General features: G+C 48.3%; 1 protein-coding gene across 1 annotated transcript in view; it reads left to right on the plus strand.

Annotated features, from left to right (window-relative positions):
- Positions 1–27041, plus strand: part of LOC144829407 (transcription initiation factor TFIID subunit 9-like) — a 113206-nt gene that overhangs the window by 11966 nt on the left and 74199 nt on the right. Inside the window, exon 2 of the mRNA XM_078688527.1 lies at positions 23004–23085. Coding sequence (XP_078544653.1) covers positions 23004–23085 — 82 coding nt within the window. The remainder of the gene's footprint in view (positions 1–23003; positions 23086–27041) is intronic.

Genomic DNA, 27041 nt, shown 5'->3' on the forward strand with positions numbered 1-27041 from the left:
AGTCTTACGAGAAAAACTGTACCTCACTTGTGTGGTTCGGCCTAGTGCCCGCGACGGGAAACGGCGCAAAACGCAACGTGGTCACACCTCAATCTCGCAGTGAAAAATAACCCTTTTTTGGCAAAGTGCCTAGCTGTAGTTTTTGTACCCTATCTCTGTCGGCACCTAGGGAAACCTAGGAAACCTATACATTTTTGAAAACTAGACACCCAGGGGAATCCAGGATGGGGTAACTTGAGTGCCTCCCATCAGGTTCTGTTACCCAGAATCCCTTGCAAAGCTAAAAAATTGACCCAAAAACCCCACATTTCCCCCACATTTCTGTGGTGGAAAGTTCTGGAATCTGCGTGGATCCACAAATTTTCTTTCACCCCGCGTTCCCCAAAGTCTTCTGAGAAAAATGGTACCCCACTTGTGTGGGTCCGCCTAGTGCCTGCGACAGGAAACGGTGCAAAACGCAACGTGGTCACACCTCCATATCGCAGTGAAAAGTGACCCTTTTTTAGGTTTTGAGTTTAAAACATTTATAAAGCGCACATACACCTTGCGGTTTCATGGCGCTGTGGTGTACTGAACCTCGGAGGACAGGAGGGTCGGGAGGGAGGCAGAGAATAGGGTGATTATAAAGGGAAGGCTTGTGAGAAAAGAAAAGTTTTTAGCGCCTTTCGGAAGTGAGAATATTGAGTGGAAGATCTGAGGTGGGCGGGAAGAGAGTTCCAAAAGGTAGGGGCAAGTGTGGAGAATTTCGTGCCCCCCCACTTTTTGCGCCTAAAGCGCAGTTCCCTGGCGGGGGCGTAGGCTTTGATTTCCGAGGAGATGAAGGCAGGGGCTGCTCCGACCCGGGCCTGAAAAGTGATCCATCCCATCTTGAACTGGGCTCATTCTCGAATAGGGAGCCAGTGCAAGGATTTGAGGAGCGGGGTGACATGATGGAATTTGGCCAGGTTATAGACTAGGCGGGCAGCCTGGTTTTGGACCAGCTGTAATTGCCGCATACTGTAAGCGGGCATGCCACAGTATAGGGCGTTGCCATAGTGTAGGCGAGAAATAACCATCGCCAGAACGATGAGCTTTAGGGCAGAGAAAGAAAAGAAACGGGAAACCCTACGGATGGTGCGGAGTGAAAGAAAAGAGGAGGACACCGCTAAACTAACCTGGGAGTGCAGAGTGAGTTGGTCGTTCAGCTTAATCCCGAGTGTTTTCACAGAGGAAGATGGGGAGGGGGGGGGGACCTAGGGAGGGGGGCCAGAAAAGAGAGGTCCAGGGACTGGAGCAACCACCTGTCAAAACCAGCTCGGTTTTGTCTGGGTTTAATTTCAGGTGGTTGTAGTTCATCCAGTCCAGGATGAAGATCATAATAGATTGGAACTTGACCATGGACTCAGGGGATGGGGACAGAGTAAAAATAAGCTGGAGGTCATCCGCATAGTTATAGACGGAGACCTCCATTTGCTGAAGAGCAAAAATGAGGGGGGCAATGTACAAGTTAAATAAAAGAGGGGAAAGGGAGGAGCCCTGAGGAACCCCGCATTGTACTTTCCGGAGGTCCGCCGAGAAGTCACCCAGGCGCACTGCCTGGGTGCGGTCCCTTAGGAAGGAGGACAGCCAGACCAAGACCAAGGCCGAGCCTCCAACCCCCGCCGCCTTGCCACGAGAGAGTAAGATGGAATGGTCGACCGTGTCAAAGGCGGCGGAGAGGTCGAGGAGGACCAGGGCCTGGGGGAGGTTGGTGTCCATGCCCTCTCTGAGGTTGTCGAGGACCGACAGCACCACGGACTCCGTGGAGTGTGCGGGGCGGAAACCAGCCTGACGGGGGGCTAACACCCCGTTCTCCTCCACGAAGGTAGTGAGGGCTCTGGTCACATGTCGCTCCAGTACCTTCCCCAGAAAGGGCAATAATGAGATGGGGCGGTAGTTGACAAGAGCGGAGGGGTCAGCGCCAGGTTTTTTGAGGATGGGGACAATGATGGCCGATTTTAGAGGTTGAGTAACAACGCCCTGAGACAGTGAGCTATTGAGAAAAGTCAGAGGGGGTTGCACGCAGACCGAGTAGATGTGCCTAAGGATGTGGGCAGGACAGGGGTCAAGGGGGGAGCCTGATTTGACCAAAGGAAGGAGGGAGAGAAAAGCCTCTTCTGTCAGAAGGGGGAGGGAGTCAAGGCGTGCCTCGACTGGAGGACACCGGGGGTCAACAAAGGAAGGGGGGGAGAAGGGATATTGGCTTTGATGTTTGAGATTTTGTCCAAGAAATAGATGTTAAGGGAGTCGCATAAATCCTGGAAAGGGGAGGGTTTGAGGGTAGCTCTATCGGAGTAGGCGAGGTCGTGAACAATAGAGAACATTTCTCTGGGCTGATTTTCGGCAGCCAGGATTTTTGAAGAGAAGTAAGCCGTCTTAGTGGCCAAAATGGATTTTTTTTATTGAGACAGGAGGGTGGTGTACTGGGTTTTAAGGTTGGGGCAATAGTCTCGCCTCCAGGCTCGCTCAGCATGGCACACAGTTAATTTTAAGGCCTTCAATTCCTCGTTGAACCAGCGGTTGGCGTCGTTCGCACGTCTGGAGGACACTCGCCCGAGGGGGGCGACCGAGTCACAGCCTGACAGGAGCCAGGAGTTGATAGTCGGCTTGTGCGGAAGTTGACAGACAAAGTAGACCCGGACTGGAAGTAGAGAGTGTGGCGGACAGAGAGGCCACATCCACCTGGCTCCAAGAGCGCGCCCAGATGTTTTTAGGGAGAGAGGGCTTGGTGGATGGACTGAGGTGTAGGAAAAAGGAAATCAAGGAGTGATCGGACCAGGTGCAGGGGGAGATGGACAAAGAGACTATAGGACAATTAAGGGACAAAATCTGATCTAGGATGTGGCCCTGAATGTGAGTGGGGAAGTGAACGTGGGAGTCGAAGTTGAAGGAGCGAAGGGTATCCGAGAATTCTTTGGAGGTCGAACATTCTGCGGGGTCTGAGGGCCAAAAATTGAAATCACCTAATACCAAGATGGAGGAGTTGTTGACCACTAAGGTGGCCACAAGATCTTGGAACCCGGAGAGAAAAAGTTGAGAGGGTTGGGGGGACGATACATAAGCAAGCAGGTAAGTGGGACTCTGAAAGACAGTGAGCGGACAACTAAGAAACCTGATGAACCAATGGAGGAGAAGGTTAAAGGCTGAAAGGAGAATTCTCTGCGGGCGATCAGGGCGACACCACCGCCCGATTTGCCGGGGGGTCAGTCGGCGCGCAGAGCGTAATATGAGGCAGGAAGGGCAGCTAACAAAGAGGGGAGGGAGTTGTCACAAAACCAAGTCTCTGTAAGAAATAAGAGGTCTGGTTTGTGCGAGTCCAATAAGACGAAAAGTTTGTGACAGTGCTTAACTGCTGACCTGGTGTTAAGATAGTAGACGGATAGGGAAGTGGGCACAGGGGGAGCAGGGGGATCGGGAAATGGGCTGGGGGGGGAGGGTGAAGGCAGGGCAAGGACGAGAGAGATGGGGAAGGGCACGAGGCTGTCAATCCCAGTCTATCGATGTGCACAATCACAGGGTCATCCAAAGGCCACGGGCCTGGAGGTTATAGAGCTGCGCAGAAGAGTATTGTACAATCTGGGCATGGTGGAGAGCCCCTAGGCCCGGCTGGCCGCAGACGGGCTTGCCTTAGGCACGCCTTCGGCGCGCCCGCTGCGTTCGTCCGCTGCGCGTCCGAAAGAGGCACATGATTTGTAGAGGATAGAGTGGCGGTGGGGGGGCGTGGCCTCGGGGCTCGCCGGAATGGCGGCAAGAAGTGGTTTCGGTGCTGAAGCCGCGGCAGCGTTAAATCCGCTGTGCGGGCTACTCGGGGCGAAGTGGTAAGTTTAAAAACACAATTTATACAAGTGACATTCAAATCTGTTAAAAAGAACAAGTCGCGCTCCCGGCTTCCGCCTCAGGAGGTCAGTGCATTCTAAAGCGGCGCTTGCAATCAGCGTCTACTTATAGGTGGCGGCGGGGGGCGTGGCCTGCGTAGGCTGCGCTTGTGCAGTCTTGCTGGGCGAGAAATTATGTCTTAGAGTAGGGAGGTAAACGAGCTAATATTGCACTAATTGGACTTAAATCATTGATATGTCATTTGTAAATCAAAAGTTCAAGAGTGGAAACGCTGTCTCCGGTGACATGGAGTAAGACGGCTGCCCTTAGCGTACTGCACATGAGCTATGCTTTTTACTCCTCAAACAGTCCGGTAGTTTGCCCATTTTTCTTCGTTGCAATAGGACCCAAGGCACTTTATTGACCTATCTCATGTTCTCGTGCTCATCCGTGTCCCAAATTTTTAGGTCTCGGCCTGCGTAGGCTGCGCTTGCGCAGTCTCGCTGGGCGAGAAATTGTGTCTTAGAGTAGGGAGGTAAACGAGCCAGCTCTTCTCCATTGGCTGGCTTCCCAAACGGCGGCCAGCCATTGGTGAAGAGCTCTGTCTGTCCCTTTAAGCCCCGTCCGTTTCGGATTGAGGGGCGCGTTTTTTGCGGTTTTCTCTCCCTGACGTCATCCGTCACTCAAAAAAAACACGCCCCCCAGTCTGAAAAGGGCGGGGCTTATCCGCAACTGCTGCCACCATTTTGCTTAGTGTTTCGGGGACGGATAGCGACGCTCCACGAGGCGTTACGGAGGTTCCGGTTTGAGTGTGCAGCCTCCCATTATCAGTTGGTTGTGTGCGCGGTAAGGCTCTGTTCCCTGGCTGTGCTTGTGTTTGTTGCCTCTGTCTGCTGAGAACCCAGGAACTCATAGCAAAGGTACAGGTCGCGTGATGGCGGTGACGAGGCGGGTGTAACTCAGTGGTGCCATCATTGTTTATACATTTGCACGTGTGGGGTAGGCTGCGTCACCTTTCCATCAGGCCTGCCGGGTGAGTCCTGTCAATGCGATGCGTCCTGTGACGTCAAACAAGGCGTGCGCGCCTGCTTTGGGACACCCACAGTCCATGGGGATTTGTTTCCTTGTTTGTGAAGTTTTGGGTGAGGAGAGGAGCATGCAGGAGTTTTGGCCGCTGTCCCCTGCAGTCCAGCCAGCCTGATAGTTATCGTTTTCGACAAGCTGTCAGTCAGCGAGGGTGCCGGACATTACTGGTTAGCGAGAGCCGTGTCAGGTAGGCGCTGGTTATTGCAACATCCATGTTATGTACACATGAGGGCAGGGCTCTGCAAGTTTTAGGCATCCCTCCGCATATTATGTTTTTGTCCTAGTAAAACTTTAAAAACGTTCAGGCTCGTCCTCCTTTTCTAGATTTCCTTTCTTATACACCCCTCTCACATTCCCCAACGGTCGATCTTTCCTTTCCCAAGTATCTTTTTACCTGCCCGCTTTCGGTCTTCTACGCCCCTTTCTTCTCCCTTTTGTATATTTCCTAAGTTTATACAACATCTCTCTGCCTTCCCTGACAACTTCTCCCTGCCCTCCGTCATGTCCTGCCGTCTCCTCTTCTCATCCACACTGCCTACTTCTGTCTTTATCCATCTGGAGATAAGCTTCCCTCCGAGATTCCCAAAAGCGCGAAGAGGCCAACGAATTGGTGAACTATGCGAAATATGTAAAAAACAAAATCTCTCCGCCTTCTATTTCTCTATCTATATTCTTTTCCCATTTCTTCCATTTTCCTTCTTTCTCCCTCCGACCTTTTTTTTCTTCATGTCCACTTCTCCTTTCCTTTCCTCCTTCTCGGTCTCCTGCCCGTTTTACATATTTTACAGTGTCACTGAACAGATGCTCTTTTAATCCGCTTATTGCTGCGTGGGTCACTGCCTGCAGCTTTGTTTGCTCAATGGAAATACTCCTGGACGTGACATTCTCATACATTTGTAACATGTTTTTGGTCCTTGTGGTTCAGCTGAGATGCTCAAGGACTACTGAGGATGTAGCTGCCATTAACAAAATAGGAATGGTGATGCCAGCCAAGGCTCTGAAGAACAGACTTCAGGTGGCCACCTCACTCTGTGCAATCACATTGTTTCCAGTCCTAGTCTTTCAAATGACAACCTAATGCCTTCTGGGTATTGTAGTTTAATATAGCTAATATTGCACTAATTGGACTTAAAACATTTGATATCTGTCATTTGTAAATCAAAAGTTCAAGAGTCTCCGGTGACATGGAGGGAGACGGCTGCCCTTAGCGTACTGCACATCAGCTATGCTTTTTACTCCTCAAACAGTCGGGTAGTTTGCCCATTTTTCTTCTTTGCAATGGGACCCAAGGCACTTTATTGACCTATCTCATGTTCTCTTGCTCATCCGTGTCCCACATTTTTAGGTCTAGGCCTTCGTAGGCTGCGCTTGCGCAGTCTCGCTGGGCGAGAAATTATGTCTTAGAGTAGGGAGGTAAACGAGCCAGCTCTTCTCCATTGGCTGGCTTCCTAAACGGCGGCCAGCCATTGGAGAAGAGCTCTGTCTGTCCCTTTAAGCCCCGTCCGTTTCGGATTGAGGGGCGTGTTTTTTGCTCTTTTCTCTCCGTGACGTCATCCGTCACTCAACAAAAACACGCCCCCAGTCTGAAAAGGACGGGGCTTAACCGCAGCTGCTGCCACCATTTTGCTTGTTATTTTCACCCAATGCTTGTTGTAACATTTCTCTCATGTAAAGTAACTGGTTCTGTTGTACAGCGCTCTGACACCTTCGGTGGGCGCCGCCGCTGCCGTGGGAAACACTGATGTGCCCCCTCCCCAGGGCCTCCTCTGGTTGGTATGGGGAGGGCGCCGCCCTGGGGTCGGGTCACATGATATTGTCTTCATGCCACTTTCGTAAAGCTCCTCTGCAGCAGGCTGTGCGACTGCTCTGGTACGTGTAGTGTGTATGTGCGTGAGGGTGGGGGTAGCACCCGAGCAAGGGAGTGGGGGATGTCTTCTCCGGTAGAGGCGGTGTTAAACTGGCGCGGCTTGTGCATGCCCCGGTGTTGTGGGAGTGTATCCCAGTTAACAGCACAAGGCACCCGCCTCTCTGGTGGCGCGTGGAGGGTTCGCGCGCGCCTCTTTGTCCGGGCCGCGCGCGTTCCCTCCTCCCCGGTGCATAGTGGGCGGGCGCTGCGGGGTCAGCAGCAGATTCCCTGGTCGGGTGTCTTGAAAGATGCAGAGAGCACATGGCGGCCGCCTTTGGATGCCTTTCAATGTGCGCAGGTTCCAGTGCGCCTGCGCTCTCAAGGCCTGCAGCGGCAAGGCTGGGGAGTTCAGAGGGAGGAAGGGGCTAGAGTTTCAGGGACGGCTAGCGACGCTCCACAAGGCGTTATGGAGGTTCCGGTTTGTGTGCGCAGCCGCCCATTGTCAGTTGGTTGTGTGCGCGGTAAGGCTCTGTTCCCTGGCTGTGCTCGTGTTTGTTGCCTCTGTTCCCTGGCTGTGCTCGTGTTTTCTTCTTGCCTCTGTTGCCTAGCTGTGCTCGTGTTTTCTTCTTGCCTCTGTTCCCTAGCTGTGCTTGTGTTTTCTTCTTGCCTCTGTTCCCTAGCTGTGCTTGTGTTTTCTTCTTGCCTCTGTTCCCTAGCTGTGCTCGTGTTTTCTTCATGCCTCTGTTCCCTGGCTGTGCTCGTGTTTTCTTCATGCCTCTGTTCCCTGGCTGTGCTCGTGTTTTCTTCTTGCATCTGTTCCCTAGCTGTGCTTGTGTTTTCTTCTTGCATCTGTTCCCTAGCTGTGCTCGTGTTTTCTTCTTGCCTCTGTTCCCTAGCTGTGCTCGTGTTTGTTGCCCCTGTTCCCTGGCTGTGCTTGTGTTTGTTGCCCCTGTTCCCTGGCTGTGCTTGTGTTTGTTGCCCCTGTTCCCTGGCTGTGCTCGTGTTTGTTGCCTCTTTTCCCTAGCTGGGCTCGTGTTTGTTGGCTCTGTTCCCTAGCTGTGCTCGTGTTTTCTTCTTGCCTCTGTTCCCTGGCTTTGCTCGTGTTTGTTGCCTCTTCTTCCCTAGCTGTGCTAGTGTTTGTTGCTTCTGTTCCCTAGCTGTGCTCGTGTTTTCTTCTTGCCTCTGTTCCCTGGCTGTGCTCGTTGCCTCTGTTCCCTGGCTGTGCTCGTGTTTGCTGCCTCTGTTCCCTAGCTGTGCTTGTGTTTGCTGCCTCTGTTCCCTAGCTGTGCTCGTTGCCTCTGTTCCCTAGCTGTGCTTGTGTTTTCTTCTTGCCTCTGTTCCCTAGCTTTGCTAGTGTTTGTTGCCTCTGTTCCCTGGCTGTGCTCGTCTTTTCTTGCCAATTTCCTAGGACTCCGTGCATCGCTGCAAAGGCCATAATCCCAATGCCAGAACATTGCAGTTCATGAGCAACTAAGGGGTTCATCAGCTGGTCCTAATCCGGGTTAGGAGACAAAAATCCAGAGCCCATTCAAAACAGCGATCCAGGCAATGGAAGACAGGCTGCACGCATGTAAAGTAGGGGAACCAGAACGATAATCCATATGCTGCACTCAATGTCGCCAGAGGCAACGTTCCATAGTAATCAAGCATCCGGTTGTGAAGCTAAAACTGCCGGGGCAGATTGTCTGGTGACACAGATTGTACAGCCATTTCTGAGTAAGCAAATTAACAGCAGTGCACTGGCAGCCAGGGCTAGAATTAACGGTAAACCGCCAAAGAGGCTGGAAAAAATAGACTGAAAAAATGCCGGTATCACACCAAAATAGTTTGGAATGAGGTCACAAGGCCAGAACTTACAATTTTAAAAAAGTGCGCCAAGCCTGCGGTCTACGAGGCATTGAATATTGTGTGAATCAAAGCGCTGAAATGCAGGGGGAGATCTGTATTCAAAAGGGCATGCACTTCAGTGCGGGTGTTTGCAACATGAAGGACGAATGTTTCATGTGAAGAAGTAAGGGCAACTTCTTTTTGTGACAATAAAGCCCTTATTCGACTCATCTTGTTGAACTCTGCTTTCAAGGTCGGAATTGAAGGCCAGGTGGATCCATCGAGCTTCCCATGTGGAGGAGGGAACAGCACATTCTTACTGCAGACTACACGTTGGGAGATAGTTACAATGTATGGAATCCCTGCCAGCATACCACAGCAATCTTCATTATTTAAAAGCAAATAACTACTGTTTGCTAGCAACATGAATGTCTGTGTAATAGCCGGGGCAGGTGTACCCTTTAAAATGCACGCCAAATTTGGGGCGTCCGAATTACAAGAGCTGTGCAATTGTATATTCCTACAAACCAATGAGTGATCGGGTGCTGATGTGCAATCTTCACCTTTTAAGTAAACTTCTTTACCCTCTCTCAGGCACCTATAGGTAAATAGCAGAGACCAAACTTCATGGAGATAGGCGCTACCCAAAGGGTCATATCTGCCTATGGCATAGTGTTTCATACATGCTTCGAATTTAAACAGTGGAAAAGGAAATGTTATTAACCCATGAATGAGCCAAAAAGCTGAATTTGTTTTGGCCACAGAGAATGGTAAAGGTTCTAGGGTTTGAGGGTAGCTCTATCGGAGTAGGCGAGGTCGTGAACAATAGAGAACATTTCTCTGGGCTGATTTTCGGCAGCCAGGATTTTTGAAGAGAAGTAAGCCGTCTTAGTGGCCAAAATGGATTTTTTTTATTGAGACAGGAGGGTGGTGTACTGGGTTTTAAGGTTGGGGCAATAGTCTCGCCTCCAGGCTCGCTCAGCATGGCGCACAGTTAATTTTAAGGCCTTCAATTCCTCGTTGAACCAGCGGTTGGCGTCGTTCGCACGTCTGGAGGACACTCGCCCGAGGGGGGCGACCGAGTCGCAGCCTGACAGGAGCCAGGAGTTGATAGTCGGCTTGTGCGGAAGTTGACAGACAGAGTAGACCCGGACTGGAAGTAGAGAGTGTGGCGGACAGAGAGGCCACATCCACCTGGCTCCAAGAGCGCGCCCAGATGTTTTTAGGGAGAGAGGGCTTGGTGGATGGGCTGAGGTGTAGGAAAAAGGAAATCAAGGAGTGATCGGACCAGGTGCAGGGGGAGATGGACAAAGAGACTATAGGACAATTAAGGGACAAAATCTGATCTAGGTTGTGGCCCTGAATGTGAGTGGGGAAGTGAACGTGGGAGTCGAAGTTGAAGGAGCGAAGGGTATCCGAGAATTCTTTGGAGGTCGAACATTCTGCGGGGTCTGAGGGCCAAAAATTGAAATCACCTAATACCAAGATGGAGGAGTTGTTGACCACTAAGGTGGCCACAAGATCTTGGAACCCGGAGAGAAAAAGTTGAGAGGGTTGGGGGGACGATACATAAGCAAGCAGGTAAGTGGGACTCTGAAAGACAGTGAGCGGACAACTAAGAAACCTGATGAACCAATGGAGGAGAAGGTTAAAGGCTGAAAGGAGAATTCTCTGCGGGCGATCAGGGCGACACCACCGCCCGATTTGCCGGGGGGTCAGTCGGCGCGCAGAGCGTAATATGAGGCAGGAAGGGCAGCTAACAAAGAGGGGAGGGAGTTGTCACAAAACCAAGTCTCTGTAAGAAATAAGAGGTCTGGTTTGTGCGAGTCCAATAAGACGAAAAGTTTGTGACAGTGCTTAACTGCTGACCTGGTGTTAAGATAGTAGACGGATAGGGAAGTGGGCACAGGGGGAGCAGGGGGATCGGGAAATGGGCTGGGGGGGGAGGGTGAAGGCAGGGCAAGGACGAGAGAGATGGGGAAGGGCACGAGGCTGTCAATCCCAGTCTATCGATGTGCACAATCACAGGGTCATCCAAAGGCCACGGGCCTGGAGGTTATAGAGCTGCGCAGAAGAGTATTGTACAATCTGGGCATGGTGGAGAGCCCCTAGGCCCGGCTGGCCGCGGACGGGCGCAGACGGGCTTGCCTTAGGCACGCCTTCGGCGCGCAGACGGCGCGCCCGCTGCGTTCGTCCGCTGCGCGTCCGAAAGAGGCACATGATTTGTAGAGGATAGAGTGGCGGTGGGGGGGCGTGGCCTCGGGGCTCGCCGGAATGGCGGCAAGAAGTGGTTTCGGTGCTGAAGCCGCGGCAGCGTTAAATCCGCTGTGCGGGCTACTCGGGGCGAAGTGGTAAGTTTAAAAACACAATTTATACAAGTGACATTCAAATCTGTTAAAAAGAACAAGTCGCGCTCCCGGCTTCCGCCTCAGGAGGTCAGTGCATTCTAAAGCGGCGCTTGCAATCAGCGTCTACTTATAGGTGGCGGCGGGGGGCGTGGCCTGCGTAGGCTGCGCTTGTGCAGTCTTGCTGGGCGAGAAATTATGTCTTAGAGTAGGGAGGTAAACGAGCTAATATTGCACTAATTGGACTTAAATCATTGATATGTCATTTGTAAATCAAAAGTTCAAGAGTGGAAACGCTGTCTCCGGTGACATGGAGTAAGACGGCTGCCCTTAGCGTACTGCACATGAGCTATGCTTTTTACTCCTCAAACAGTCCGGTAGTTTGCCCATTTTTCTTCGTTGCAATAGGACCCAAGGCACTTTATTGACCTATCTCATGTTCTCGTGCTCATCCGTGTCCCAAATTTTTAGGTCTCGGCCTGCGTAGGCTGCGCTTGCGCAGTCTCGCTGGGCGAGAAATTGTGTCTTAGAGTAGGGAGGTAAACAAGCCAGCTCTTCTCCATTGGCTGGCTTCCCAAACGGCGGCCAGCCATTGGTGAAGAGCTCTGTCTGTCCCTTTAAGCCCCGTCCGTTTCGGATTGAGGGGCGCGTTTTTTGCGGTTTTCTCTCCCTGACGTCATCCGTCACTCAAAAAAAACACGCCCCCCAGTCTGAAAAGGGCGGGGCTTATCCGCAGCTGCTGCCACCATTTTGCTTAGTGTTTCGGGGACGGGTAGCGACGCTCCACGAGGCGTTATGGAGGTTCCGGTTTGAGTGTGCAGCCTCCCATTATCAGTTGGTTGTGTGCGCGGTAAGGCTCTGTTCCCTGGCTGTGCTTGTGTTTGTTGCCTCTGTCTGCTGAGAACCCAGGAACTCATAGCAAAGGTTCAGGTCGCGTGATGGCGGTGACGAGGCGGGTGTAACTCAGTGGTGCCATCATTGTTTATACATTTGCACGTGTGGGGTAGGCTGCGTCACCTTTCCATCAGGCTTGCCGGGTGAGTCCTGTCAATGCGATGCGTCCTGTGACGTCAAACAAGGCGTGCGCGCCTGCTTTGGGACACCCACAGTCCATGGGGATTTGTTTCCTTGTTTGTGAAGTTTTGGGTGAGGAGAGGAGCATGCAGGAGTTTTGGCCGCTGTCCCCTGCAGTCCAGCCAGCTTGATAGTTATCGTTTTCGACAAGCTGTCAGTCAGCGAGGGTGCCGGACATTACTGGTTAGCGAGAGCCGTGTCAGGTAGGCGCTGGTTATTGCAACATCCATGTTATGTACACATGAGGGCAGGGCTCTGCAAGTTTTAGGCATCCCTCCGCATATTATGTTTTTGTCCTAGTAAAACTTTAAAAACGTTCAGGCTCGTCCTCCTTTTCTAGATTTCCTTTCTTATACACCCCTCTCACATTCCCCAACGGTCGATCTTTCCTTTCCCAAGTATCTTTTTACCTGCCCGCTTTCGGTCTTCTACGCCCCTTTCTTCTCCCTTTTGTATATTTCTTAAGTTTATACAACATCTCTCTGCCTTCCCTGACAACTTCTCCCTGCCCTCCGTCATGTCCTGCCGTCTCCTCTTCTCATCCACACTGCCTACTTCTGTCTTTATCCATCTGGAGATAAGCTTCCCTCCGAGATTCCCAAAAGCGCGAAGAGGCCAACGAATTGGTGAACTATGCGAAATATGTAAAAAACAAAATCTCTCCGCCTTCTATTTCTCTATCTATAATCTTTTCCCATTTCTTCCATTTTCCTTCTTTCTCCCTCCAACCTTTTTTTTCTTCATGTCCACTTCTCCTTTCCTTTCCTCCTTCTCGGTCTCCTGCCCGTTTTACACATTTTACAGTGTCACTGAACAGATGCTCTTTTAATCCGCTTATTGCTGCGTGGGTCACTGCCTGCAGCTTTGTTTGCTCAATGGAAATACTCCTGGACGTGACATTCTCTTACATTTGTAACATGTTTTTGGTCCTTGTGGTTCAGCTGAGGTGCTCAAGGACTACTGAGGATGTAGCTGCCATTAACAAAATAGGAATGGTGATGCCAGCCAAGGCTCTGAAGAACAGACTTCAGGTGGCCACCTCACTCTGTGCAATCACATTGTTTCCAGTCCTAGTCTTTCAAATGACAACCTAATGCCTTCTGGGTATTGTAGTTTAATATAGCTAATATTGCACTAATTGGACTTAAAACATTTGATATCTGGCATTTGTAAATCAAAAGTTCAAGAGTGGAAACGCTGTCTCCGGTGACATGGAGTGAGACGGCTGCCCTTAGCATACTGCACATCAGCTATGCTTTTTACTCCTCAAACAGTCGGGTAGTTTGCCCATTTTTCTTCGTTGCAATAGGACCCAAGGCACTTTATTGACCTATCTCATGTTCTCTTGCTCATCCGTGTCCCACATTTTTAGGTCTAGGCCTTCGTAGGCTGCGCTTGCGCGGTCTCTCTGGGCGAGAAATTATGTCTTAGAGTAGGGAGGTAAACGAGCCAGCTCTTCTCCATTGGCTGGCTTCCTAAACGGCGGCCATCCATTGGAGAAGAGCTCTGTCTGTCCCTTTAAGCCCCGTCCGTTTCGGATTGAGGGGCGTGTTTTTTGCTCTTTTCTCTCCGTGACGTCATCCGTCACTCAACAAAAAACACGCCCCCAGTCTGAAAAGGACGGGGCTTAACCGCAGCTGCTGCCACCATTTTGCTTGTTATTTTCACCCAATGCTTGTTGTAACATTTCTCTCATGTAAAGTAACTGGTTCTATTGTACAGTGCTCTGACACCTTCGGTGGGCGCCGCCGCCGCCGTGGGAAACACTGATGTGCCCCCTCCCCAGGGCCTCCTCTGGTTGGTGAGGGGAGGGCGCCGCCCTGGGGTCGGGTCACATGATATTGTCTTCATGCCACTTTCGTAAAGCTCCTCTGCAACAGGCTGTGCGACGGCTCTGGTACGTGTAGTGTGTATGTGCGCGAGGGTGGGGGTAGCATCCGAGCAAGGGAGTGGGGGATGTCTTCTCCGGTAGAGGTGGTGTTAAACTGGCGCGGCTTGTGCAGGCCCCGGTGTTGTGGGAGTGTATCCCAGTTAACAGCACAAGGCACCCGCCTCTCCGGTGGCGCGTGGAGGGCTCGCGCGCGCCTCTTTGTCCCGGGCCGCGCGCGTTCCCTCCTCCCCGGTGCATAGTGGGCGGGCGCTGCGGGGTCAGCAGCAGATTCCCGGGTCGGGTGTTTTGAAAGATGCAGAGAGCACATGGCGGCCGCCTTTGGATGCCTTACAATGTGCGCAGGTTCCAGTGCGCCTGCGCTCTCAAGGCCTGCAGCGGCAAGGCTGGGGAGTTCAGAGGGAGGAAGGGGCCAGAGTTTCAGGGACGGCTAGCGACGCTCCACGAGGCGTTATGGAGGTTCCGGTTTGTGTGCGCAGCCGCCCATTGTCAGTTGGTTGTGTTCGCGGTAAGGCTCTGTTCCCTGGCTGTGCTCGTGTTTGTTGCCTCTGTTCCCTGGCTGTGCTCGTGTTTTCTTCTTGCCTCTGTTCCCTAGCTGTGCTCGTGTTTTCTTCTTGCCTCTGTTCCCTAGCTGTGCTCTTGTTTTCTTCTTGCCTCTGTTCCCTAGCTGTGCTCGTGTTTTCTTCATGCCTCTGTTCCCTGGCTGTGCTCGTGTTTTCTTCTTGCATCTGTTCCCTAGCTGTGCTTGTGTTTTCTTCTTGCATCTGTTCCCTAGCTGTGCTCGTGTTTTCTTCTTGCCTCTGTTCCCTAGCTGTGCTCGTGTTTTCTTCTTGCCCCTGTTCCCTAGCTGTGCTTGTGTTTGTTGCCCCTGTTCCCTGGCTGTGCTTGTGTTTGTTGCCCCTGTTCCCTGGCTGTGCTTGTGTTTGTTGCCTCTGTTCCCTAGCTGTGCTCGTGTTTGTTGCCTCTGTTCCCTAGCTGTGCTCGTGTTTGTTGCCTCTGTTCCCTGGCTGTGCTCGTGTTTTCTTCTTGCCTCTGTTCCCTAGCTGTGCTCGTGTTTTCTTCTTGCCTCTGTTCCCTAGCTGTGCTCTTGTTTTCTTCTTGCCTCTGTTCCCTAGCTGTGCTCGTGTTTTCTTCATGCCTCTGTTCCCTGGCTGTGCTCGTGTTTTCTTCTTGCATCTGTTCCCTAGCTGTGCTTGTGTTTTCTTCTTGCATCTGTTCCCTAGCTGTGCTCGTGTTTTCTTCTTGCCTCTGTTCCCTAGCTGTGCTCGTGTTTTCTTCTTGCCCCTGTTCCCTAGCTGTGCTTGTGTTTGTTGCCCCTGTTCCCTGGCTGTGCTTGTGTTTGTTGCCCCTGTTCCCTGGCTGTGCTTGTGTTTGTTGCCTCTGTTCCCTAGCTGTGCTCGTGTTTGTTGCCTCTGTTCCCTAGCTGTGCTCGTGTTTGTTGCCTCTGTTCCCTAGCTGTGCTCGTGTTTGCTGGCTCTGTTCCCTAGCTGTGCTCGTGTTTTCTTCTTGCCTCTGTTCCCTGGCTTTGCTCGTGTTTGTTGCCTCTTCTTCCCTAGCTGTGCTAGTGTTTGCTGCTTCTGTTCCCTAGCTGTGCTCGTGTTTTCTTCTTGCCTCTGTTCCCTGGCTGTGCTCGTTGCCTCTGTTCCCTGGCTGTGCTCGTGTTTGCTGCCTCTGTTCCCTAGCTGTGCTTGTGTTTGCTGCCTCTGTTCCCTAGCTGTGCTCGTTGCCTCTGTTCCCTAGCTGTGCTTGTGTTTTCTTCTTGCCTCTGTTCCCTAGCTTTGCTAGTGTTTGTTGCCTCTGTTCCCTGGCTGTGCTCGTGTTTGTTGCCTCTGTTCCCTGGCTGTGCTCGTCTTTTCTTGCCAATTTCCTAGGACTCCGTGCATCGCTGCAAAGGCCATAATCCCAATGCCAGAACATTGCAGTTCATGAGCAACTAAGGGGTTCATCAGCTGGTCCTAATCCGGGTTAGGAGACAAAAATCCAGAGCCCATTCAAAACAGCGATCCAGGCAATGGAAGACAGGCTGCACGCATGTAAAGTAGGGGAACCAGAACGATAATCCATATGCTGCACTCAATGTCGCCAGAGGCAACGTTCCATAGTAATCAAGCATCCGGTTGTGAAGCTAAAACTGCCGGGGCAGATTGTCTGGTGACACAGATTGTACAGCCATTTCTGAGTAAGCAAATTAACAGCAGTGCACTGGCAGCCAGGGCTAGAATTAACGGTAAACCGCCAAAGAGGCTGGAAAAAATAGACTGAAAAAATGCCGGTATCACACCAAAATAGTTTGGAATGAGGTCACAAGGCCAGAACTTACAATTTTAAAAAAGTGCGCCAAGCCTGCGGTCTACGAGGCATTGAATATTGTGTGAATCAAAGCGCTGAAATGCAGGGGGAGATCTGTATTCAAAAGGGCATGCACTTCAGTGCGGGTGTTTGCAACATGAAGGACGAATGTTTCATGTGAAGAAGTAAGGGCAACTTCTTTTTGTGACAATAAAGCCCTTATTCGACTCATCTTGTTGAACTCTGCTTTCAAGGTCGGAATTGAAGGCCAGGTGGATCCATCGAGCTTCCCATGTGGAGGAGGGAACAGCACATTCTTACTGCAGACTACACGTTGGGAGATAGTTACAATGTATGGAATCCCTGCCAGCATACCACAGCAATCTTCATTATTTAAAAGCAAATAACTACTGTTTGCTAGCAACATGAATGTCTGTGTAATAGCCGGGGCAGGTGTACCCTTTAAAATGCACGCCAAATTTGGGGCGTCCGAATTACAAGAGCTGTGCAATTGTATATTCCTACAAACCAATGAGTGATCGGGTGCTGATGTGCAATCTTCACCTTTTAAGTAAACTTCTTTACCCTCTCTCAGGCACCTATAGGTAAATAGCAGAGACCAAACTTCATGGAGATAGGCGCTACCCAAAGGGTCATATCTGCCTATGGCATAGTGTTTCATACATGCTTCGAATTTAAACAGTGGAAAAGGAAATGTTATTAACCCATGAATGAGCCAAAAAGCTGAATTTGTTTTGGCCACAGAGAATGGTAAAGGTTCTAACTTTTCAATATGTAAAAGTGAATATGCAGCATCCTTCATAGAAATAAATTGTTGCTTTACAGTCAAATTAAATGGCAAAAATAGAGAGGGGTTCATGTAATCCCAAGCTACTTTACCAGCCTTTAACGTTTATAATTTCCATGCAAACTGCATAATGGAACGTAATTGATTCTGACCATGGTACAAAACAGACACTTCATCTTGCACAGTATCAACAGATAAAACAATATTATCTGTGTAAATCCTGAAAGAAAGGGTATTAATGCTAGTAACAACTGCAAGCACTTTTTCTAAATTTGCTTGATCAATAGCCTGTAATCTAGAAGCAGGCTCAATTTAAGACAGTTTCCAAACTTTGTTGTAAACAGCATATATCCATCTTTTCGACCTGCCTCCCACAGGGCCTTTAACAAAGTCATTCAAATCAACATCGTCAGTCAATTTAGATAAATGGAGCTCAACTGACGCTACAGTAGAATGTCTGAGCCAGTTCTGACATAGCTTGCCTACTGAATAGGTATTAACAGTATGGTCGCTTTCAAAATGGGGATCCACCCTAACCTGTGTATAGCCCGGGGCCAGACCCAGAAAACGATGTTGGCATTAATCTGAACTTTTCTACCATAAAACCAACCCTTGGGATCCAAGCTGGAAATATTAAAAGAGGAATTTAGTATCGGGGACTGCAAGTCAGCAATGGACTTATCGTTGTGATTGTACCATGTAGGGTATTCTCCCAAATTAGGAATGGAAGGGGCATTTAATTTTTTAGATGTGGCCAATCCAAATCAAGTGGTTTGTGAAATAGTCAAATTCAAAAACAATATATGGTTCGGAATGAGACATGCACGATGCAAAGCCTCAGTGCCTTGCACTTGTCAGCTTCTTGAACCCCAAGCAGATTTAAGATCGATAGTATCTTTCGACAGCTCAAGGCCCCCTATAGCCAATTGATCGATAAAGGGCTTAGAGTATAATAATTTTGTGTGGGTAAGTCTAACTTTGGAAGAGGACTTAGCAGTAATCTTAAAATGAAATGCATCAGGATTAGACTGAATAAAATCAGTAAAATAGATAAACATTTGTAAAAGAGTTTCGGAGCTGCCTTCAATATTTCTAAACTTATTTGCTTTATGCAGAAAATGATTGCCATAATGTTGGTAACATAATAAATCTGCATAATTGGCTGAGTCTAAGTACAAATCTTCAGCATCAAAAGCAGCATAGTATTTCAAATCTGAAAATAGAGCCTCTACGGCCTGTACATCCCAATCATCAAAGTGTATTTTTTGTTTTACAAATCCCCCAAAGAAACACGAAGCACATTGGGGACATTTATAATCTCTGTAGGACCGTGTATCTGAAATTTAACAGCATCCCACACAATCCCATCTAATACAGGCCAAGCCGTGATATTCACAAAAGTCTGATCTCTCTTCATGATGTGTGACGAGGAGTGTGGTGCCAAAGTTCCATTAATTAATCGAATTGAAGTTCTTTCTTTAACATAATGTCCATTTACAAATCGGAAAAAATAAACTACAAATCCAATTGACATGAATAAAAAAAATAGAAAAAAACACCTGCCAAATGTAAGTCCAAGGGGGTATCAAAATTCTTTTATTTTTTATTTTTAAACCAAGCCACAAAAATTGAAACCTATGACGTGGACTTTGATTTGTTAGTCTGTGTCAAATGAAAAGCGTGACTGGTTAACTGCACATTTGCAAATTGGGCATCGAAAAGTCTGTGTGATAAGTATACTCCGTATCATCAAGGGGATCACCAGCCAGTAGATTCAATAAAAGATTTGTAACTGTATTCATCTCGATGGCAAGGTCAAGCCTGGTGGTAGGTGCTGGAGCCAAAACAGAATTTCTCAGCATCGCTGGACAAGAGACCGCAGGTGTCATACTTTAAAGAGTAGTCCACTCGCTGTAATTTGACATTGTCAATGGAGATGTACCTGTTTTCCTTGCGACCAGGAAGTGGAGGTAAAATGACTGTTCTTGTGCCCTGCACGCCAAGTACAGGAACCGGTGCTCGATATGAGGGGCCAGCCTCCTTCTTGTTCTCCACCTTCTCAAGGACGAGGTCACCAACTCGGTTTAGCCAGCCAACTACCGGAATCTGAAGCAAAGTCGTGGAGGGCAAATATTGCTTTGCAAGACTGTCACAGGTCTTTTATAGATTCTATAACACAGCAGAATGGTCATCTACGTCAAAGGCTGCGGCAGACACTGCCATGTCTAGAGCCTCATGGTCCGGAACAAACATTTTGATGCCAAAGATCATTTCGTATGGGGTCCGCCCACCCAGAGACCTTCTAGGGAGATTATTAAGTGCACGTTGAACACTATAGAAATGGACTAGCTAGTTCCTACCAGTACCTAAAACCCTAGCTGTCAAGGATTGCTTTAAGTCCCGGTTCATTTGCTCCACAACACTATTACCCTCAGGTCTGTATAGAGACGAAAATTTTACTTAGACCCCCAATGAACACATGGCCTCCTTGTACGCCTTAGAGGCGAAAGCTGGACACTGGTCCGAATGAAGGGTGCCACATGCAAAAATTCCCACAAAGACACGCAAACCCCTTATGACAGTTCGGGCATCAGCACTCCGTTCTGGCCACACCCAAACAAAGCCTGTGCACGAATCCACTGCAACTAAGATGTACTTCTACGCAGTATCAGAGGAGAAAGGACCGCAATGATCTAAATAAACACACCTAAGAAGAGGTTTATTAGATATGTACAACTGTGTCTGGGGCGGGCGCGCAGCAGTAGAAGGCTTAATCTGCTTGCCATTGTCAAAATGAAGGACATAATCACGCATTTGTTTGTACAATCCGCGCCACTAGTAACGCTGTTGTAGAAGAGATACTGTTGCTGAAATGCCGGCATGAGCCGAGGCCATACCCTCGGGAGCAGCAGTTATCAAGGATGACCTGCGGTCCACGTTGGGAATCAATCTGTCACCAATGTCGTTAATTTTCACATAGCAAATTTTATCAGGACTCAAATGATAAGAATACCTATCTTCTCTGTTGCAGCAATGGCTGCCAAGATGCCAACATCAATCTTACTTAAGGAACGTGTAACTGCTGTGACTACATATGTTGCTAATGCTGCCTTTTCTGCTTCATCAGCAAGACCGTTACCAACAGCGTGTACCCCTACGCGCTGATGAACAAGAACCCATAGCATTTTGTGTTTGATTGTGCTACCTTTGGAATCACGATAGTCATTCTGAGTCCAAAAGAATAAATTGTCATTGTAAGACTGAACAGAGTAGTAAGAGTCACTTACAATCAGAGTCGTCACACAAGGGTCAGCAAACTCCAGTGCAAGCACCAGAGCACGTAGGTCTGCCAACTGGGCGGTACAATCCCCTAATGTCTGTGTATGCACGACATCGGACTTGAACTCTCCATTCACCATAGTATCCACCATTATTGGGCAGGCTTCTGAATACGCACGCTTTGAATCCATCGCCGGTTGCGCCGATCCGTCAGTGTATATGGACGCAATGTTTCCCGCACTACTGTAATTTCTGCCGCGCTGTCTAGCAGCATCAGCGCCCACGTCAGGTTCCGAAGCTGTGTTCTCACTATCCGTGGCATACCTTTCTGTTAAAGCGGCAACTTTCTTTTTCTGAAACTGGGGTCTTTGACGTGGAGAGTCGTCTTGCTTGCCTTTACCTTCCATCTTGCGGGGCTGCTCACGGCTTTGTTGGGCACCCCGACCTCTGCCGCCGTCTCCTCCACCGCTTGGTAAGACCGATGTATCCTGCACAGAGCAGGATAACACTCCACAACACAAAATACCATACCACATAATTGCTCTCCATAGCGCCCGATCCCACCAATACACTATAATACCACATTTTTACTATCCACATAATCCCACTTCACACCACATACATCCATTCACGCCACAACACATAAGTAAAAAATATTTACATTTACAACTGCAATTGCTCTAACTCTCGTTTTCTAAATCAGCACTTCACTGCAGATGAAAAAAAAACATAAATAAAAAACATTAACAACCCTAATAGCTCTAACTTTCAGAAATGCAAGACCGATTCCATTTCAAATGCTTGTTTCATGACTGGTGCCTATTAACATTGCATAGTGGAATTGCTCTACTTTCCATTACGAGGTCCGTAATGTAAATTTTAGCTTCATGCACAAATTATTGCTCCCCTCTCTACCCGTGACTACATAGTTTGCCCAGTTAACAGTATACACACTAACACTGGCGATTTAGACAGACTCTAGATTTTAATTGGAAAATAGCAAATTGGTAATAGCAGCCAATGCAATTAGAGCCCTTGACCTCTAGTGTACAGATTGCCTTATGCTTCCAAAGTGTGACACTACTCGTCTCGGGTTCTTTAATTGAAGACTGTTACATTTAATGCATAGGCGCTTACATATTTGGGAACATAGTCTCATCGAACTTTTGTTGTTTATCTTTGAAGGCACTTAGTGATTTTTCATTCCTCCGAGACGAGGAAAGTAAGTACAGTGAAAATGGCTATCAATAACCTCTTCCATTTCAATAGAAAATGGTATTATTATTGTTATTATTATGGAATGACCATAATTATGCTCTATTAAAGATTGCTTCCTAAAGGAAGAGGGCTTATATGCTAATGTTTTTCTCTATCGGGCCTTATTTATGTAGATTTACCTTTTGCAAATGGTACTATACAGATTTCTTTATTAATTATTACACATTTGAAGTTCGTTGCAAGTTAATAGAGTTGCTTGCCTTTCACGTCTGGTATAATCCATATATTGCTTTGTTTAGAAATGTGAGCCTAATTGTTGTAATGCAAATTAAACATCCTCAAACGTTGCCAAAAATATACACATGTAATCCATGTATTTTATATAATTTCATTTCATTCAGGATTACCGAATGGTGAGCTCTTTCTATCAGATTAGGTATTTTGGATGGGCAATTCAGTATTTACCTGCAACCTAGGATCAGCATTAAACCGTGATTGGATTAATGATGACTTTTTGTTCTTCGCGAAACAAAGTTGCTAACTAGTAACGAGATGCGTGTTTTTCCAACAGTCAAAGTTAAACACACTGACTGATGCAGGACATCTGATCTAGATGTCTAATTTCTTATGGTGGAATGTTGACATTAAACTCGTCCCTCTATCATTAAATCACTCCGGCAGAACAGAAAATCCTCTAGATCAGCGGTTCCTATCCCTTTGGCTTCCGTGGACTCCACAGAATCACTGCTAGAAGCTGGGGCCCCAGCCTAGCTATTTCCACAATTTGAGCCTTAAAAAACCACTCAAAAATACAGAAAGAAGTATACAGATACGCAAATTATTATATATTTTGTGTAATTCACAAACCAACAACAAACAAAAATCGAAAAGGTTGGAGCTTTTAAACATGTACATTTATGTCTCAAAGATAACTCGATATGTTCCCAGTCACGTTGTATTCAAACTTGGAAAGACTGTGTCATGACGACACAAAAGTCTTGTTATATTGGTGGAGACATGAGTGAAGTAGTTGGAATCTAGGCATATATGTATAGCAACTTTCTTTTGCTTGTTTATAGAGCTGCAGCCCATTAATATTGAATAGTTGGTATAGTCCTCAGCAGAGACTATGGGGGCCATTTTAATCGGGTCTGGTGGCTTGGAGTGGGTCCATCTCAGTCTGGAGTAATTGGTAAATGCTACCGTGTACACCTGAGTGATACACCTCCTGGCAATGATAGTCCAAACCTAGATTCTGGAAGACAGGAGTCCAGAAAAACTACACATTTATATAGAGTGCTCTCTATCAGTTTTGTTTATTAAATGCCAGATTTGATCCGTAGTTATGATGACGGGTGCTTTCATTAGCAATTAAATGTCATAATAAAAATACTTACCCATTAGTTGAGGCGTTTTTTTTTATTTTTAATTGCCGTTCATACAGTTTGCATTCTGTACTCCGCTAATATGCTTCCACTCACCTTTCTTTTTTTCCCCTTGTCTTTGAAGGTCATGGCTCAGATTTTAAAGGATATGGGTATTAATGAATATGAACCCAGAGTGATAAACCAGATGTTGGAATTTGCTTACAGTAAGTGTGTTGTGTTGTTTCTATAATTGATTGATATATTTGTCAAGAAAATAACAGTGGGTTGTGTTTTCACAGTTATGGCACATTTTTTCTAGAACTTTTTGTTTTTTGTTTTTGACCGTTTTTTTCTTTTTAGAAGTGTGCATAAATAGGGTAAAATGTAATCTAGCAAGAAGTTTGTTTTCACAATAAGTTCTGTGCAGAGAACTTAGTCTTAAATTGCGTAAAGGTAAGCTTTCAGGTTTCAAAACCAATTATTGAAATACTGATGACATCATGGGAATTATCAGGTATACAATGCGGGCGAAGGGAACCTCTAAAATTGTACACTCCAAAAAATGACACCTCAACAGCACACCCATGGGTGAATTAATTTGAGGACTGCTATACCTCAATTTCACGAGTCAAGACACTATAAAACATAAATACAATCAAGTAAGGTCGGACTCAATTGAGTTCTAGGTTAGGAATGTAACATTTTAAGACTCATTTAAAAAAATTCAAAATGTGCAATACAGGAATTGCAAATGCAGATGCATGCAGCTGTTGCCAGGAATGTTCTCTTCAATTAGAACAATGCAGGATAAGGTGCAAAATCCGAATCATTCTAGGTGTCAAAGGAGCAGCAAAAGCAAGAAATCCAAAAATATCCATACTGGTACACATAAGAATCAGGAAAGTCTTCAGGCTCACCTCCAAAATCTGCAGCTTACATGCAGTTTTCTCTCATGAAAGCATTATTTTCTACAAAATCATCCTTCTAGGTGTCAAAGGAGCAGCAAAAGCAAGAAATCCGACAATATCCATACTGGTACACATAAGAATCAGGAAAGTCTTCAGGCTCATCTCCAAAATCTGCAGCTTACATGCAGTTTTCTCTCATGAAAGCATTATTTTCTACAAAATCATCATGGTGTGAGCAAAGGAGGGGGGCGTGGCTTGGAAGTCAGTGTGATCTTAGCGGGCAGCAGAGCTCCATCTGCCGCTATCGCATATCCTGAGCCCTGGCTGCCGGTATGGGCATCAATCTGCAGACCTGGGGGCTCCTGAAAGCTGGGGGCGGGAAGCAGCGAGCTCTGAGAACCCCTGGAAAGCTGAAATCGCTGCCGACGGAGACGTGGACCGCAGAGCCGAAGGCGGCAAGATGGGGCCCGTGTCCTTAGGCGCAGAGAGAAACGGAGTAGTGCAGCACCCTCCGAAGAAGCCCCGAGCACCGCTTGTAAGAAGAGGGGGCGCCATGAGGGTAGGGGAATGCATGTAGAGCCCGTATTCCCCAGACAATATCCTATCTGTCCTGTGCAGAGGACAGGCAGCACAGAGGGATAAGACGCAAGATGGCGCCTGCGTTGTAGAATACACAGTGTAACTGGGTCAGTCTACTGCTGGAACATCGAAGCCCAGTGGTTGTGAGCACCCCACTCCGTCGAGGACCCCTAAATGCAACAAGAGACCAGAAAGGCCCCGGGGCATGAAGTGCTAAGTTGGGTGCCCTGATTCCTCAAGAAGTGCCAGCCTCCCACCCCCATGATGAAGAAGTAACGGAACTGGGGAATTACTCGGCTTCGAGAAAGCCAACGCTGACAGACCTCATGCCAGCAATCACAGCCTCCAGAGAGGTGCTGGAGGGGAAAGTAGACGCGAACGGCACGGACGTTAGCCTGTTCAAGGATGACCATTGCAAGCTCAATGAACGGATGACCACTACTGAGAAAGAACTGGGCGGCCTCTCAGAGAAGGTAACTAAGATGCAGAAGACGCTCGCAGACCTGGAAAATAAAAGTGTTGGAAGTGAGCGCCAAAGACAGCGAGGGAAGATCCCGCAGGAATAATATCCAAGTCATCAGAGTGCTGGAGGAAGCGGAGGGGGCGAACGTGGTGCGCTTCTTAGAACACTGGATCCGAGTAGAAGTTGTCCCAGAAGGGTTATCGCCCTTCTATGCACTGGAAAGAGCCCATAGAGTTCCGGCAAGACCGCCAAAGCCTGGAACCCTGCCAAAACCAATAGTGGCGCACCTATTACATTATAGGGAGAGAGACGATATCTTACCATGAGCTCGTCCGCACCAGGGGCTGCAAATTGAGAATAGTGCAATGCTGATTTTTCCTGACTTCACAAGAGAAGTTCAGCGGAACAGAGCATCCTTCTTGGCAGTCAAAAAAAGTTTACGCCAATTACACTTGCTATACGCAATGCTGTTCCCTGCACTGCTCAGAGTGGCAGACCCTGTGGGACCTCGCTTCTTCACTACGCCTCAAGAGGCCTGGAAGTGGCTGGACACGTGGAGGCCTCTGGACCATCGTAACTGCTCTTCGTACTCACTGCAACTGAGTCCTCGTAGCAACAAAACTTGGTCCAGAGCCCCAAAAGCCAGGGTGCTCAGTGTAGAACGTCGTAAAGGGCTACAAGCCGTGGCGACACATAGCCAAAAAGGTTCAGCCCTACCTCGAGTAGAAGAGGACTGCATGCGGAAAGAGCAGAAACTTCACCTGATCTCATTGACAACGACACCTCGCAGATGGACTTGCCAAAGATCACACCCTAGACGGCGGACAAGTTTGTGTGATGAGTATGATTCAGCATCCCGAACTGTCGATTTCAGAGACGCGGTGCAATCTTGATTTGGAGGTAGGGCTACCAGTACTTGACTGCACTATGATAGCAGAGGTTGCAAATGGCTGGTCCGGGCTGAATAATTGTTGCATATCTTTGGGAAGCGGCGCAATTGGCATCTGGGTCCAGAACTGTAAGTTGATTGCCCCTGTAACCACGCTTGGATGTTTGAGTACTTAAATAACGTTTGGAAGGGAACTAGTTCTTTGGTACCTGTCCTGGGGAGGGGGAGTTTGGGGTTCTCCTGGGTTTGGGGAATGTTAAGGGGGACCAAGTGTATCACAATGTTTTTTTTTTTTAGTGTGAACAAGACTTAACTAAGACCATGGGATCCTCACTAGATTTTAAATGTATCTCGTGGAATGTAGGGGAATGCACTCCATGTTGCGGCATCATAAAATACATGCCTATTTGATCCCTAGGGGTATTCATATTGCACTACTTCCTGAGACCCACATAATGGCGAAAGAAGGAGCGGCATTGCAGCGTCGCTGGAGAGGTCAAGCATTTTATACCAATTACTCAGCGTTTGCACGGGGAATCCTGATATGGGTGAGGGCGGGTGTACCCTTTCAGTACACAAAACAGATTATTGATCCAGATGGCATATATGCGGTACTTTCCAGAAGACTAGATGGTAGATATCTCATATTGGGTATCATATATGCGCCTAATTCGGACCAACTAACCTTCTTTTCACACCTCTCCGGGAAACTGGCCTCTGTACTCACGGGTTCAGTTTTATTAGGAGGTGATTTTAATTACACAACTGTTACCCATGATCGTTCCCACCCTCCGCTCCCTGACGCACCCAAGCACAAACTATTAGAGGCACGGCGCAATTGGCAACAGAGGTGGGGATTGATAGATTTGTGGCGAGTTAAGCACCCTGGTACCCAGGATTACTCCTTTTTCTCAGCCATGCACGAACTACATGTTCGACTAGATGCCATACTGTGCTCCCCTGATGTACTCTAAGGGGTTTGCAGTAGTGAGTACCTCACTCAGGCGATAACTGATCATAATCCCTTGGTGATACGTTTGCAATGGTCCCACTTGCGGCCCAAAATCCCCACCTCTTGAGACCTGAGGCCCTAGAGGACCAGGTTTTCCACGAAGCGATAGTCCCAGCTATTGCACATTATTTTCAAGACAGTGCTAACACTGCATCAAACTCATTAGTGGAATGGGATGCATTTAAAACGGTCATTCGAGGGCGCTGCATATCCGAGATGATGGGGACACAGAAGGTGCTACTTCAGGGCATACAGAGGGATGATCAGCGCCTAAGAGAACTAGTAAAGGAAAGACCTGAGAGAGCAGACAAACAGAGGAAACTCTTAGA

The sequence above is a fragment of the Lissotriton helveticus genome, chromosome 4_1, assembly GCF_964261635.1.
Source record: "Lissotriton helveticus chromosome 4_1, aLisHel1.1, whole genome shotgun sequence".
NCBI classification, from domain to species: Eukaryota; Metazoa; Chordata; class Amphibia; order Caudata; family Salamandridae; genus Lissotriton; species Lissotriton helveticus.